The 12,070-nt window shown below is 36.9% G+C and overlaps 3 protein-coding genes across 3 annotated transcripts; all 3 read right to left on the minus strand.

The window, feature by feature from the left end:
- Nucleotides 1-4,038: 4,038 nt before the first annotated feature.
- LOC147532605 (dolichyl-diphosphooligosaccharide--protein glycosyltransferase subunit 4A) lies at nucleotides 4,039-4,392 on the minus strand. Its single transcript, XM_086647812.1, has one exon. It carries the CDS (start codon nucleotides 4,390-4,392, stop codon nucleotides 4,279-4,281), a length of 114 nt encoding a protein of 37 aa, XP_086503938.1. The 3' UTR covers nucleotides 4,039-4,278.
- Nucleotides 4,393-7,287: 2,895 nt separating this feature from the next.
- Nucleotides 7,288-8,122, minus strand: LOC147532606 (large ribosomal subunit protein bL12c-like). The gene has a single exon (XM_086647806.1). It carries the CDS (start codon nucleotides 8,055-8,057, stop codon nucleotides 7,410-7,412), a length of 648 nt encoding a protein of 215 aa, XP_086503932.1. The 5' UTR covers nucleotides 8,058-8,122; the 3' UTR covers nucleotides 7,288-7,409.
- Nucleotides 8,123-8,680: 558 nt separating this feature from the next.
- On the minus strand, nucleotides 8,681-11,786 carry LOC147532607 (ADP-ribosylation factor 2). The gene is made up of 7 exons (XM_086647807.1): nucleotides 11,681-11,786; nucleotides 10,838-11,011; nucleotides 10,229-10,299; nucleotides 9,893-10,012; nucleotides 9,256-9,374; nucleotides 9,070-9,151; nucleotides 8,681-8,882 (listed from the first exon to the last, which is right to left on the minus strand). The coding sequence occupies exons 2-7, from the start codon at nucleotides 10,983-10,985 to the stop codon at nucleotides 8,877-8,879; spliced, it is 546 nt and encodes a 181-aa protein (XP_086503933.1). The 5' UTR covers nucleotides 10,986-11,011; nucleotides 11,681-11,786; the 3' UTR covers nucleotides 8,681-8,876.
- Between the last annotated feature and the right edge of the window lie 284 nt (nucleotides 11,787-12,070).

Consider the following 12,070-nt stretch of genomic DNA (forward strand, 5'->3'; position numbering starts at 1 on the left):
TTAAGGTATTTATCCCTCTCTAGTTCATTGATTAGTTTATGCATGACGATCCTGGGCAATCTAGTGTTAAACATGAGATGTTTGAGATTCCGCTTACAACACTAGTTAGTGTATAGGATACACAAAACCCTACACTCTTCTAGCGTGACAACCCTAGTCTGACTTGTCAACTCACTCGGACTTCGTAGGGTCACGCCACCACGTGGCTATCAGTTAAAGAACAAGTCACCTCAATCCCTAACATTTCGCTATACGTTGAGGTCATGGTAGAAGACCGAGTCTTGCGCTACTTTGAGGGAGTAGTATGCATCTTCTACCGGGAACAAGCGGACTAATGCAGCAGGCATCGTAGGGCTACGACGCCCCATCCAGAGATCAACGGCTACGAAGGCACTCTAATGAGATCCTACTATTCCGGATCTAACTAACCCACGCCCATGGGTGGTTATTCTTCTCTAAGTTCTATAAATAGAGGAGGCCTCATTCTCAGAAGGGATCATCTCACTCTCACTCGAAATTACTTACTTACTCTCAACTTGGCGTTCCAGAAACCCTTTTTCTCCGATCACATCGAGCATTCACCACTAAAGCTCCGACTAGAATCCGTCTACTCCGGCGACATCTTATCTTAGTTAGTCAAAGAAGGAGGTTCCGGCCAGAAGTGTCTACGATACTTCACCAGATCTTATTGGAGGCTCTATGTTCCTCTTCTACCTTTCTAATCTACCCTACCGTGACCAGAAGCCTACTCTGCCATCACCAGAAGTCTGCTCTACCATCATCAGAAGTCTACTCTGCCGTGATCAGAAGTCTACTCTGCCTAACCAGAAGTCTACTCAACCGCCCGAGTAGACCAGGAGCTACCCGACTCATCTTTCCGTAGAACCGAGCTCCGGCCACTCTGCGAGTCGCGCCACCTCCGATACTACAACGACTCCACTATCATTAGTAACTCTACTTTCGGTTTATTCATTTACATTATCGAACTAAGTCACTGACTTGACCGTCGGAGGGTCCTTGGCCGACACCATCTCCGGTGCCCCTTTGGACTTCACGGTTTTGTTTCTCTTGTGCAGGTCAACAGGTCTCTGGTACCCGCTTCCGACCCAGACGTTGGTCTATCAGTAGCCGTTCTCTACTCGGACGTTCGTCTACCCATCTACCCGACTACCAGACCCGACCTTCTGCCCGTCAACCTGCCTATTTGGAGGCCCGAAGCCTAGTTGCTGGTGTCCACCTAACGATCTCTCTAACCGTGTGACTTTCTACCCGTCCACAGAGATAAAATTCGTCATTTATTATAATCGATAATCTTTAATGATGGTAGTCATCGGATTTGTTCAATTCATGTACGTATCCGTGATTTATCCATACTGTAGTGAATGTAATGACTCTTGAAGCCTATATTAGAAAGTACAATGATCACAAGCACTGTGGTTAAAGTAAAGTTGCCGTCAAATATGGTCAAACGTAATTTAAAAATAATTTAACGATAAAATCAATATTCTAAATGTAATATCCTTAGAAAGTTTATAGGATTAAACGACATTTGGACGTGATATCATTGTTTATTTTGTATATACATAATATGATATACATAGATCCAACATAATAGGTTAAAAAATGAAAAAAATAATGTAATTGGACTCGACGAGGTTTTTAAACGAGTCATGCCAAACTCATCTTAGAGAGTTAATCAGACAATCTTACATAATTGACTGATACTGTATTGATCTAATAGTCATACAATAAGAACACGACTTAACAGATCTTACTTTTATCTACGAGGGAAAGATTGCTATGCTTGAAAGGACCAGGGACAGACGCAAGTCAAACCTTTTAACACACTCGGCTATTTATTGAACGGTGTGCACCTTTCATTGTTTATACCCATGTAGAAAATGAGTATATTTATCTGCTCGATGCCAATGACATTACAATTCTCAATTTGCAAGCAAACAGTAAGTCGTATAATGTATCAAAAAAAGTTGTGGACATGAATAATTTGTTCGATCTCGGCACAAACTAATCTAAAACTTCTATAAAAGCTGCCTCTTTCACATGTGCATAAAAAGATGAAACGAATGAACCTTTTATTGCAAACTACATAGTGTCCGGAATCAAATGAGACCTAAAGTTGGGAAGAATGAGATTGTGATATATCCAATTTGCAGTTAGAACTAACTGCTCATGATATAGGGCTAACAAATAAGTGGTCTAGAAAGTGCCAGCACAACAGGTAGTAGTAGTAGTAGTGAGGGGAAGAAGGTAGGTAGGCGTAGGTCTACCAAATGTGAGGTCACTATTCATCCATTGTTTTGTCCTTCTTTCTTTCTTTGCGACTCCCAAGGACCAAGGTATTAGAAACTTAAAACAATGAAGAAATTATTCGAACCTTCTAATCAATCAAGAAATTTTGTTGAAATGTTTACCCCTATTTTGGTTTCTAGAAAAGAAGATGGTCAAGAAGAAGACGTTTGAATTCAAGAAAAACCGATGGAGAAGGATTAAGTCCTTGACTCCTTGTTAAGTCAAATAAAAAGTTTCTAGAGTAACTTAAACGGAAGGATCCTGAACTTTTTTTTGTTTATGTATTTTTTTTTTTTTTTATGAGAATTTTGTTTATATATCTGAAAGTCCAAAGTGTCAAATGAATTTCAATTTAGTCCACCATTTAGGTTTCCTAAGTTTTTTTACATATTTTATTTTGTTTTATTGTTGGTCATTTTTCTCTTGCAGAAATCTTTTAGTTGATACAAGAAACTACCACTATTTTTTTTTTACAAACTTTATAAACTACATATTTCTATACATTATTTCTGATATCTTTAAGTATTCAAAATTAAATTCACAATTTTCTACAATTTAGATGCATATTTTGGTACAGTGGAATTTTATTTTCATCTTCGTTGCGTAGCTTCCTTTTCTTTTACTCTTTGGTTTCGTCCTTATCGAATAAAGTCACTACAAATGAGTTAACCTCATGATCAAAAACATCAAATTTGTAAGTGAACACCATGAGGTGATAGTCAAAAAATTGTTGTATTTGAGGGTAGCAAAATATTTATGGTGTATGTAAACATGGGATAGAGGGGGAGACAAGATGAGTGAATTCTTCTCCATTTTGTAACAGATGGATGGAGGCATGTTTATGATTAATTATGAGACAAGGTAGTTAGTGTGTTGGGTAGAGTTAATGATCATCAATCCTTTCTTGTAATTAAGCTTCTAAAAATAACTTCTTGACCAAGTAAATTTCATTGCTATCTTGTAATCAAGTTTGGCAAATGATTTCAATTATTTCTTGTACAAGGAATCCATTTTTGGATTGGCACAAGCAAGTTTGTGGTGCTAACAAAAAGTAAAATCACCCCAACATCTTGCACAATCTATTTATGTGTGTCATTTTTGTACATAGAAAAAATCCGCGGATTCCTCATATAGTCGGCCGGCCAAATCTTACCACTGTTCTCCTACATAATCTTGCTAAGATTTTATCGCTATGATAAAATACATATGTATGTTCGTAAATAGCACGTGGTTATTTGTACATCAATGCCTGTAATTCGATACGGAAAAATAAATGAGACCATTCAAATTTTATGCACCGGGAAATTGTTGTCTTGTTCTAACAGTTCGAATCAACATATACAAACTTTAGGCCCTAAATCCTACCATGAAATATAGGCTTCTTCGATTTCAGAGTTCCTTCACATTTCAAAAGGAAAATTCCTTTAGTAGATACAGACTTCTAACAAGACAACACAACTCCTTAGACCGTTACCATCCCACGACCCCCACATGTGAGAGGCATATATGTAAAGACAAGTTGACAACACTTCTGAGTGCCAAGTACACCAGACTGCACAAACCTAAACATATCTTACAATAATATTTTGAAGAAATTCAAAAAATATTTTGTCAAAACTTGGTAAACAATATCGAGAAGGGAGCACATGGAGAATATTTATAAAAATCGCATTACATAACACTGCACTAAGCCACACACCCGATTGAGAAGTTTAAGAGATAGAATAATGCATGTGACAAGAAGTATATTAAATTTCAGTTCATAGCCACATTCTACATAGTTATTAAAAAGAACAACTGCAAAATCACATAAGTATGGTGTTTATGCCAAATCAGAAAGTCGATAATATGTACTCTAAACTCATTGCTAATTATGTAGTTTCATTTGCAAAAGTGCTAGATATCTACCACTTCAGATTCTCATGGAAGATTCGACCTGTCTGTAACCTAAGATAAAGAAATATAGCTTCAGTTGCCTTCATATTTTGGGTCAGCCACGACGTAATGGTAAGCGATTACGAGTGCAAATATAAAGATGCCAAGGAAGTTGGCGAGAAATCCAAGAGCTTCGTCATCAATCATCTGCAGAAGTACAGTATTTGTTAGTTTTGGTATTGATATTGCATCAAGAGAAAGGACACTAAGCTAGGTCAGAAGAGACGAAAAACAATTAGGTAATTTGCTAAAAGATTTCTACTTTTTTGCGTAAGATTCGAAGTAACCAACGATAAATTCAATATTCTAACTCAGATACTGTGTATTAAGTAAGTTTGCATACATCCAAGCCCAACGCAAAACCAATTGTGCAATGAGTAGGGAGCCTGCGGAGGCCATATACAGTATTTCATTGGTCATAAAACTTCAATTTCTCCATGTGGGATATATTAGTAGACCCCCTCATTAATGTCATTCTTCCAGCATAACACGTGTCTTTTTGTTTGATGATATATACTCATGACAGTTTGGCTTATCATGTGTTGGCCTAGCTCCGACCATCCGACATCATATCAAGTTTGTAGAATTGTAATTGTCCATCTCAAAACCATTTGACAATGAGTTGAGGAAACCTTATATTATATTTCAATTAGTAATTTAGTCATGGCTCATGAGTCTTCCTTTTGTCCAAAGGGGACTCTTCTCACACAATGTTTCCTAGTGCATAACAGGTTGCATAATCACATCTGAATTTCTACGAGGGGTTTGCGAAAAACGTTATTTCTTTAGTTAGACTTCTCACAAAAGTATATCAAAATACTAGTATTGAGCTAAGAACAAATATATAAAACATGTAAAAGTTCAGTAATCGAGAGAAACCCAATCAGATTCAGACCCTTCCAAGTTATCCAAACAGATGAGTTGTGGCTAATGTAAGACTGTTGGTAGTTAAGAATAGACAATCGATTCGTTACATCATGAGAGTTGAGAAACGGCAAAGATAATATGAATGGGTAACATTCCCTTCGGCAATACACGAGTGATACTATCATCTAGAGCTAACAGCATAAATGAGAGTTAGGAGTTTAAGCCTTCATGGGGTACACAAAATCAATGAACAATTTTGTGAAATCTGTATCTTCGGGTCTATGTTATCAACTAAGCTTCACGAAAATGAATGTGGATTCAATCAGGAAGACTTCGGCATGAGAGCCAACTCATCCGAAACCGCTGACTCCTGAACTAATTTATAGGTCGTTCTGAATTAGATCAAACGTCCCCAAAATTTGCTACAGATCTTAGTAATAATACAATTACAATCACTGAAAGAAATAGGGTTTCACAGAAACAAATCAATGACAATGACAATGATACAGAGTGAAATTAGATCTATCTAGGGAAAAGCTTAACAACAAATTTACTAATTTAGGGTTTTAGAATCATAGTAAACATAAAATTGCAAGTAAAGAAATTGTAAGATCAAGAATGAAATTGCATCTGAGTATATAATGATATAGATCTGAGAGGTAGAGAGAAGTGAATTATACCTTTGAGTTTCGGCCGGTGGATATGCTAAATCACCTCGCCTGCGATGAGTGTCTCGTCCCCTTGACTGGATTTTGATGGAAGGGAGAATCTCTATGTCTGTTTCCGTTTTAACACTCAAGTCCCCGACTTCTCTAGCTTGACCGCTGATTGGGTATTTGGGTCATTCTACTCTTTAACATAATTGACAATATTACCCTTATACTTGTTTCAACAATAAAACCACAATAACACTCATAGTGAAATCGATTACATCATTACATGGTATGAGAATTCTTATTCATCTGAGAACTACATGAGAGTTATAACGTAAAATTCTACAGAGAACCTTCGAATGTAAAGTGTCTCATGAAGGGAAATGAATTAAACAAGACACAGACACAAAAAAAAGACCTCAGCCTAGAGGAAGTTGCCGCCACCACTAAGGAGCCGCCAAAATCAATATACTAATTATATTGAAATACTGAATCATTGACGATTTCTTCTGCACAACAACTCCTTTGACATATCTCGGTTTATCTCGCTTGACTGAACTCCTTGTCGAAGATGTAAATTGATGAAAATTGGATTTATCCCTTCACCATCTAACTAATCAATTAGAGAGAAAAGATCAAAATCAAAGAAGATGCCCAGACCCTGATGGTTAAAATTGATGACACATCCCATAAAAGAGAATTTGAATTAATCAACTCCAATCAGATGAATCTTAGAGAAACAATGAAATCATTTTCTTTCTTCTTTTCCTCTCTGATATACTTCAAATACCTTAAATAGATGGATGAACGAATGGAAACACTAAAATGGGTAACACCCCCCTTCCAAAAGAAAGATCAGGCGGAGGAACGCCTCCCTCTGCCGAAGAAAACGAAGAAAACTTGAAATTTTTCCTGTAGAAACGGTTTCTAGAGAGAGAGATTTGGGGGGGATGGTTCCAGAAATTCACCCGATCTCGAGATGGTCCCTAATTGTAATTTAGGTCTTTACAAGGGTATAAGTCGTGCACACAATGGGGATGAAAAGTTCTATAATCTCAACCTTTTGAGATAGGTTTGGAAGATGTAATCTAACCACTGAATATAAGTTTGTAGGCATAATCTCAATCTTTAGAAATAAATTTGGAAGATTTAAATTTCAATCCTAGTCATTGAAGATGAAAGTATATTCTGAAAAAGATATATTCCTCTCTTTTTATATAGATTATCACATACTTTCTGTCAATTATTTTTCGAAGATGTCACAACCCAATGTCCCATTTAAAATATCGAGCAAGACTTAATTCTCCGATAGCTTAATGAAATTCGTATCTGTAGTTGAGAAATATACATTTTACCACCTAACTAAATTGGCTTCACAATTTCTCCTTTTTCCAAAAAGAACGCGATTCGAACTTAAGAAGTTTTGCCCATTGAACAGACTCTCCTTTGGAAAGAGTCTTAAGTCTCTTAGGTAACATTAAGAACGAGAGAAAAAGAAAAACTAGATTTTGAAATCCAAGGAGAAATGAAATAACAAATCAATTACTACCAATCAAAACACTATAAAATCTGAAAAAAGAAAAAATGAAACAAGAAAATCAGTGGAAATTTATCTAAAAGAAGATTGAGACTAATATAAATATCTTAAACAATTGAAACTTTAGCACCAGCTTCTTCAAGTTGTTTCTTAGCTTCATCTGCTTCATCTTTTGTAGCACCTTCTTTAAATTTCTTTGGTAATCCTTCAATCAACTCTTTAGCTTCTTTCAATGCTAAACTAGTTAATGCTCTAACTGCTTTAATTGTTGCAATTCTTGCATTGCTCGGAACTTCATCGATTACTACATCGAATTCCGTCTTCTCTTCGACTACAACTAGTCCAGCTCCGTCTCCTCCACCACCACCGGGAGCTACGGCTATGGCAGCTGGAGCGAATGCGGCTGCGGAAACACCGAGTTCTTCTTGCAACCAATCTACTAGGCCTCTAGCTTCTTCTAGAGTTAGGTTTTTTAGTTCATTACCTATTTGTTCTATTTTTTCTGTTGCAACAGCTGAAATGGGAGGTAGAAATGTGGAGTTCCGGGAAAGTTTAGAATTTTGGGAGGGGAAATTTAGGGTTTGGTTATGGAAAATTTTGAATGGTGGAGTAGAATAAGCAGAGGTAGGTTTTGGATAAGATGGAGAGCTAGTGGTGAGAGCAGAGAGGGTTGAAGCCATTGTTGGTTGAAGAGGTGTGTGTGTGAGAGAAAGAGAGAGATGAAAGAACAAATGGATAGGATGAGGTTGTGACATTGTTTCCTATTAGATGTTTTAAAAGCAACCACTAGGATAACTTATCCCTCAACCAGTGTTTCACAACGGGCGAGGAAGGACACACTATGATATGGATCATGGACGGACACAGGAGGACACACTGATATGGATCATGGCCGGACACAGGACACCGTGATATGGATCATGGACGGACACGGGTACAAACCGTGAACGAGTAGTGATTGATTTAGGTGCGTTTATAGGTGCCCCTTTTTTTACTCTTGGCCTACCATCACTGCCACGGACTGGGCGTATCCGTGCTGGGTTTGAAGAACACAAACTCAAACCAGTTTGAGTGGGCACCGTGAGGCGTGCCTCGAGTGAATTACGGAAACAAGTCCTCTCACATTTCAAACAAGTCCTCTCACATTAAGACATGTCTAATTATCTAGTTCCACTAGTTGAGCCAATAAATTACACAAATAAATTCAGATCCAGGTTTAAGAGTATAAAAGAACAAATACTACCCAAGTAATTGTGATGATATCCAACCATCACCTAATTCTTTGATAATCAGTACCCGTGCATATTACTTTCATTATCATTAGAATAACTGTTCGATTTGTAGCAATTGCTAAATGATAATAAGAACCGCGTCAAGATTTTCAAGTAGAGATAATATAAACCAATGAAATCTTAAGTCTCAGCCATTCAATTCTTGCTATTACAACATATGATATAAAAGTTTGTAAGCCAAAGCAAAATGAGAGGTTTCCCTCTCTCAAATCATATTACCACACACCATATATCTCTCAGGGCAAAATACCTAGAAAATACTTCCACTCTGCACCAATTACCTTAAGCCTGCAACAACACAAATGGGTTGATTCAGACAAGTCGGTTTCAGATATGTCAACTCAGACAAGTAAGATTTCTGACAATAAGGGAAAATTCTAATCTTAACTTAGGAGATGATATATTTATTAATATATTATGGTTCAAAATCAAATAGAATGTGCAACAATAGAAAATGAATTCAAACAGTGCTTGCCTTGTTAGCTATGTTGTTTGAAAGCCAATCCAAACCCTCGTAAAGACCCTCGCCTGATGTTGCACATGTACTCTGGATGTACCTGAACAATCGATCAGCAGAATGTCAGACTCAAAATCAGGACGACAAAGAATAAACTAAGGTTTGAAAAGAATAAACTAAGGATAGAAGTGAAGGAAAACTTACCAATGGCGTTGACGAAGAGAGTGGAGACCAAGCTTATCAGTTATCTCAGCAGCATTCATTGCATTAGGAAGATCCTGTTTGTTAGCAAATACAAGCAACACAGCATCTCGCAACTCATCCTGCCACCACATTGATTATTGACATTAAGAACTTCTGTACACCCTCTTTCGACATTAACATAATGATCAAAATCAACAAAACATAAGCTTTGACGGTGGATAGAAGTCTCTTCTTAAAGGCCATGTCGATTACTTTTGGACTTCCAAGCAACTTTCTTTATACTATATATGTATGTGCTAAAATACTATATACATTATATAGGTCCTTCCTCTTCAAGGATTACTTGGAATGAGATTGCGATGAGCAGACCTAAGTTAGTGTGGATTGGGTTGGGCCAGGAACCTGTGGGATTTTTTCTTCCATCAGGCGGGCGGCCATCAAAATTCTCTGGCTATTCAGATACTCGCACATTTTTGCTAATGATATTTGCATTATTCACACCATAGATGTTATTCTCAACATGTAACTCTACTAAGAAGCAAGTACTGATTAACGTATATCATTTGCGATGAGCAAATACTGATGAATACACAATAGCAGGTAACTACAAGAAATAGAAATAAAAATAAATGATTACCTCATTCAACATCCTGTGCAACTCATCCCTTGCTTCAACAACTCGATCTCTGTCATTGCTATCCACCACAAAGATTAAGCCTTGTGTGTTTTGGAAATAGTGCCTCCACAATGGACGGATCTGTGACAAATAAAATTGGACAGATTAACTACTATCAAATAGATGGTAGGAAAAAAAAAACACAGAGACAATGACATCCATTAAAGTCAATACAAATTACAAAACAGAGAAAATATATGAAGATACAAGGAAGTCATGGGCTCTGAAAAAAGGTGAAAAGATCCAGTTGTACATCACGACAGAGAACATAAAACCTCAAAATAAAAAAATCCAAACCTTGTCCTGACCCCCGACATCCCAAACAGTAAAGCTGATGTTCTTGTATTCCACTGTCTCCACGTTGAATCCTGCAGAAGAATAGCCAGTTGAGTTGTTACATCCAAAAAACTATAGAACTATGAAAAGTCTAAATTTGAAAGGTAAATCTTAGATATGCTCAAATCCCGCATGAGAGATGTAACCTCAGATATATAGAAAAAGTGACCTAGTTTTCAAATCCCTCATATGTGATAAGAAACTAAAGGGTATTCAGATCAGTAGTACTGCAGAAGAATTGAATTATCAACTTCCTTAAAATGGACCCATTACATAACCTACACCTCATTAGTCCCTCTTACTCGTTCTAAAAAAAAATGTGAGGGGAAATTACGCGAAAGATTGTAGCTTTGGGAGGTTAAGATAATTAAAGATCACGACGACAATATTAACAAAACTATAATAAGCCACCTCAACTAGGCATCAGATATTTAGTATAAAGCATGTGAACAATTGAAGTAAAAATTAGTACAGACGAAAGAGGAAAAGCAGGATCAACGTTTGAACAACAGTTTCAGCATGTAACATGGTAAAGGTTAATGAACAAAACAACGAGATCAAGTAACTTACCAATTGTGGGAATGGTTGTGACGATCTCTCCAAGTTTGAGCTTGTACAAGATAGTAGTCTTACCAGCCGCATCGAGACCAACCATCAGAATACGCATCTCTTTCTTGGCAAAAAGCCGACTGAAAAGCTTTGTGAATGTCAACCCCATCTCTCTTTAGCTTTTAATACTCCAACCTGATGATTGAAAAACAAATAAATTGGCATCAAAAAAATGAGATCCACCTCACAAGATCAATATACTAAACGAACATTTGTTAGCAGATCGTCCATTTCAAGAGGACTTGAAGGTACACAAATTCTATAAACCCTAAAATTGATATAAATCCTCCAATTCCTCTGAAAACTTACGATCATTTTACTAATCACTAAACAGAGTTTCCTAAAAATAATGTCATTTCATTTGATAGATCTGATGAAAAACTATGATCCTAAAAACGACCTTAAGACCACGGCCATAAATCACATAAGAGATCACCACTATCAATATCTGAACCAGGTAAGAATCCTATTAGCAAGATCTATGAGTAACCTAACTTTAAACAGAAAAATGGCATCAATACAAAAGAATCGAACAGATCCAAATGATTCCTCTTCGAGTAACCTAAAGACAATCCTCATTTCATAAACAACTCTAAATCGAATTAGAAAATCTCAAATCAAACAATAAACAACAGAAAAGAATCGCAGCCATTAATATTATCAATTCAAATTCAAATAGAAAAGAGAATTTCATTAACCTCTTAAACAGATCTAGACCGTAAAATCAGAATTAAAAGAAACGAAAAGTTATAGATCTAAGATTTGGATTGAATAAACAAAATGAAGAACAGAAAATCGACTTACCTTGCGAAGAATGATTCGCAAGTGATCGAGCGAATGAATTGAAAGATGGAGAAGAAAAAAAGCTAGCGAGCTTTTTCACATAAAATAGGAAAAAATTGTGAATGATAAAAGGGTTATTTTCAAAACGGGCCCCTACTTTATGACCAGCTTCCTACGTAGCCCCCTACTTTATCGAAAATACCCAGATGACCCCTTTTTCCCGTTACCGCCACATGTCCGTTAAATTCTTTCTCCCTCTCCCAACGCTACCCTTCCGCGTTGTCATCTCTCTCCTCCATCTCATCACCTCTCTCTGCCACGTCATCCATCTCGCCAACTCACCATCTTCTCCAATAAGGTCGCCAACCGACCAAAATTTCCGGCGACCAACGACCTTCATACTTAAAAAAA

The sequence above is a fragment of the Eschscholzia californica genome, unplaced genomic scaffold (genome assembly GCF_041429995.1).
Source record: "Eschscholzia californica isolate CP2 unplaced genomic scaffold, dmEscCali1.0.p SCAF_6, whole genome shotgun sequence".
Lineage (NCBI taxonomy): Eukaryota > Viridiplantae > Streptophyta > Magnoliopsida > Ranunculales > Papaveraceae > Eschscholzia > Eschscholzia californica.

Coding starts and splice junctions, on each gene's coding strand:
- LOC147532607 (XM_086647807.1), bottom strand. CDS start 10,985: ATGGGGTTGACATTCACAAAGCTTTTCAGTCGGCTTTTTGCCAAGAAA. Junction 9,375..9,892: donor TGCACAGGATGTTGAATGAG/GTAATCATTTAT, acceptor ATGTGGTGGCAG/GATGAGTTGCGAGATGCTGT. Junction 9,152..9,255: donor TCTCTTCGTCAACGCCATTG/GTAAGTTTTCCT, acceptor TCGATTGTTCAG/GTACATCCAGAGTACATGTG.
- LOC147532605 (XM_086647812.1), bottom strand. CDS start 4,392: ATGATTGATGACGAAGCTCTTGGATTTCTCGCCAACTTCCTTGGCATC.
- LOC147532606 (XM_086647806.1), bottom strand. CDS start 8,057: ATGTCACAACCTCATCCTATCCATTTGTTCTTTCATCTCTCTCTTTCT.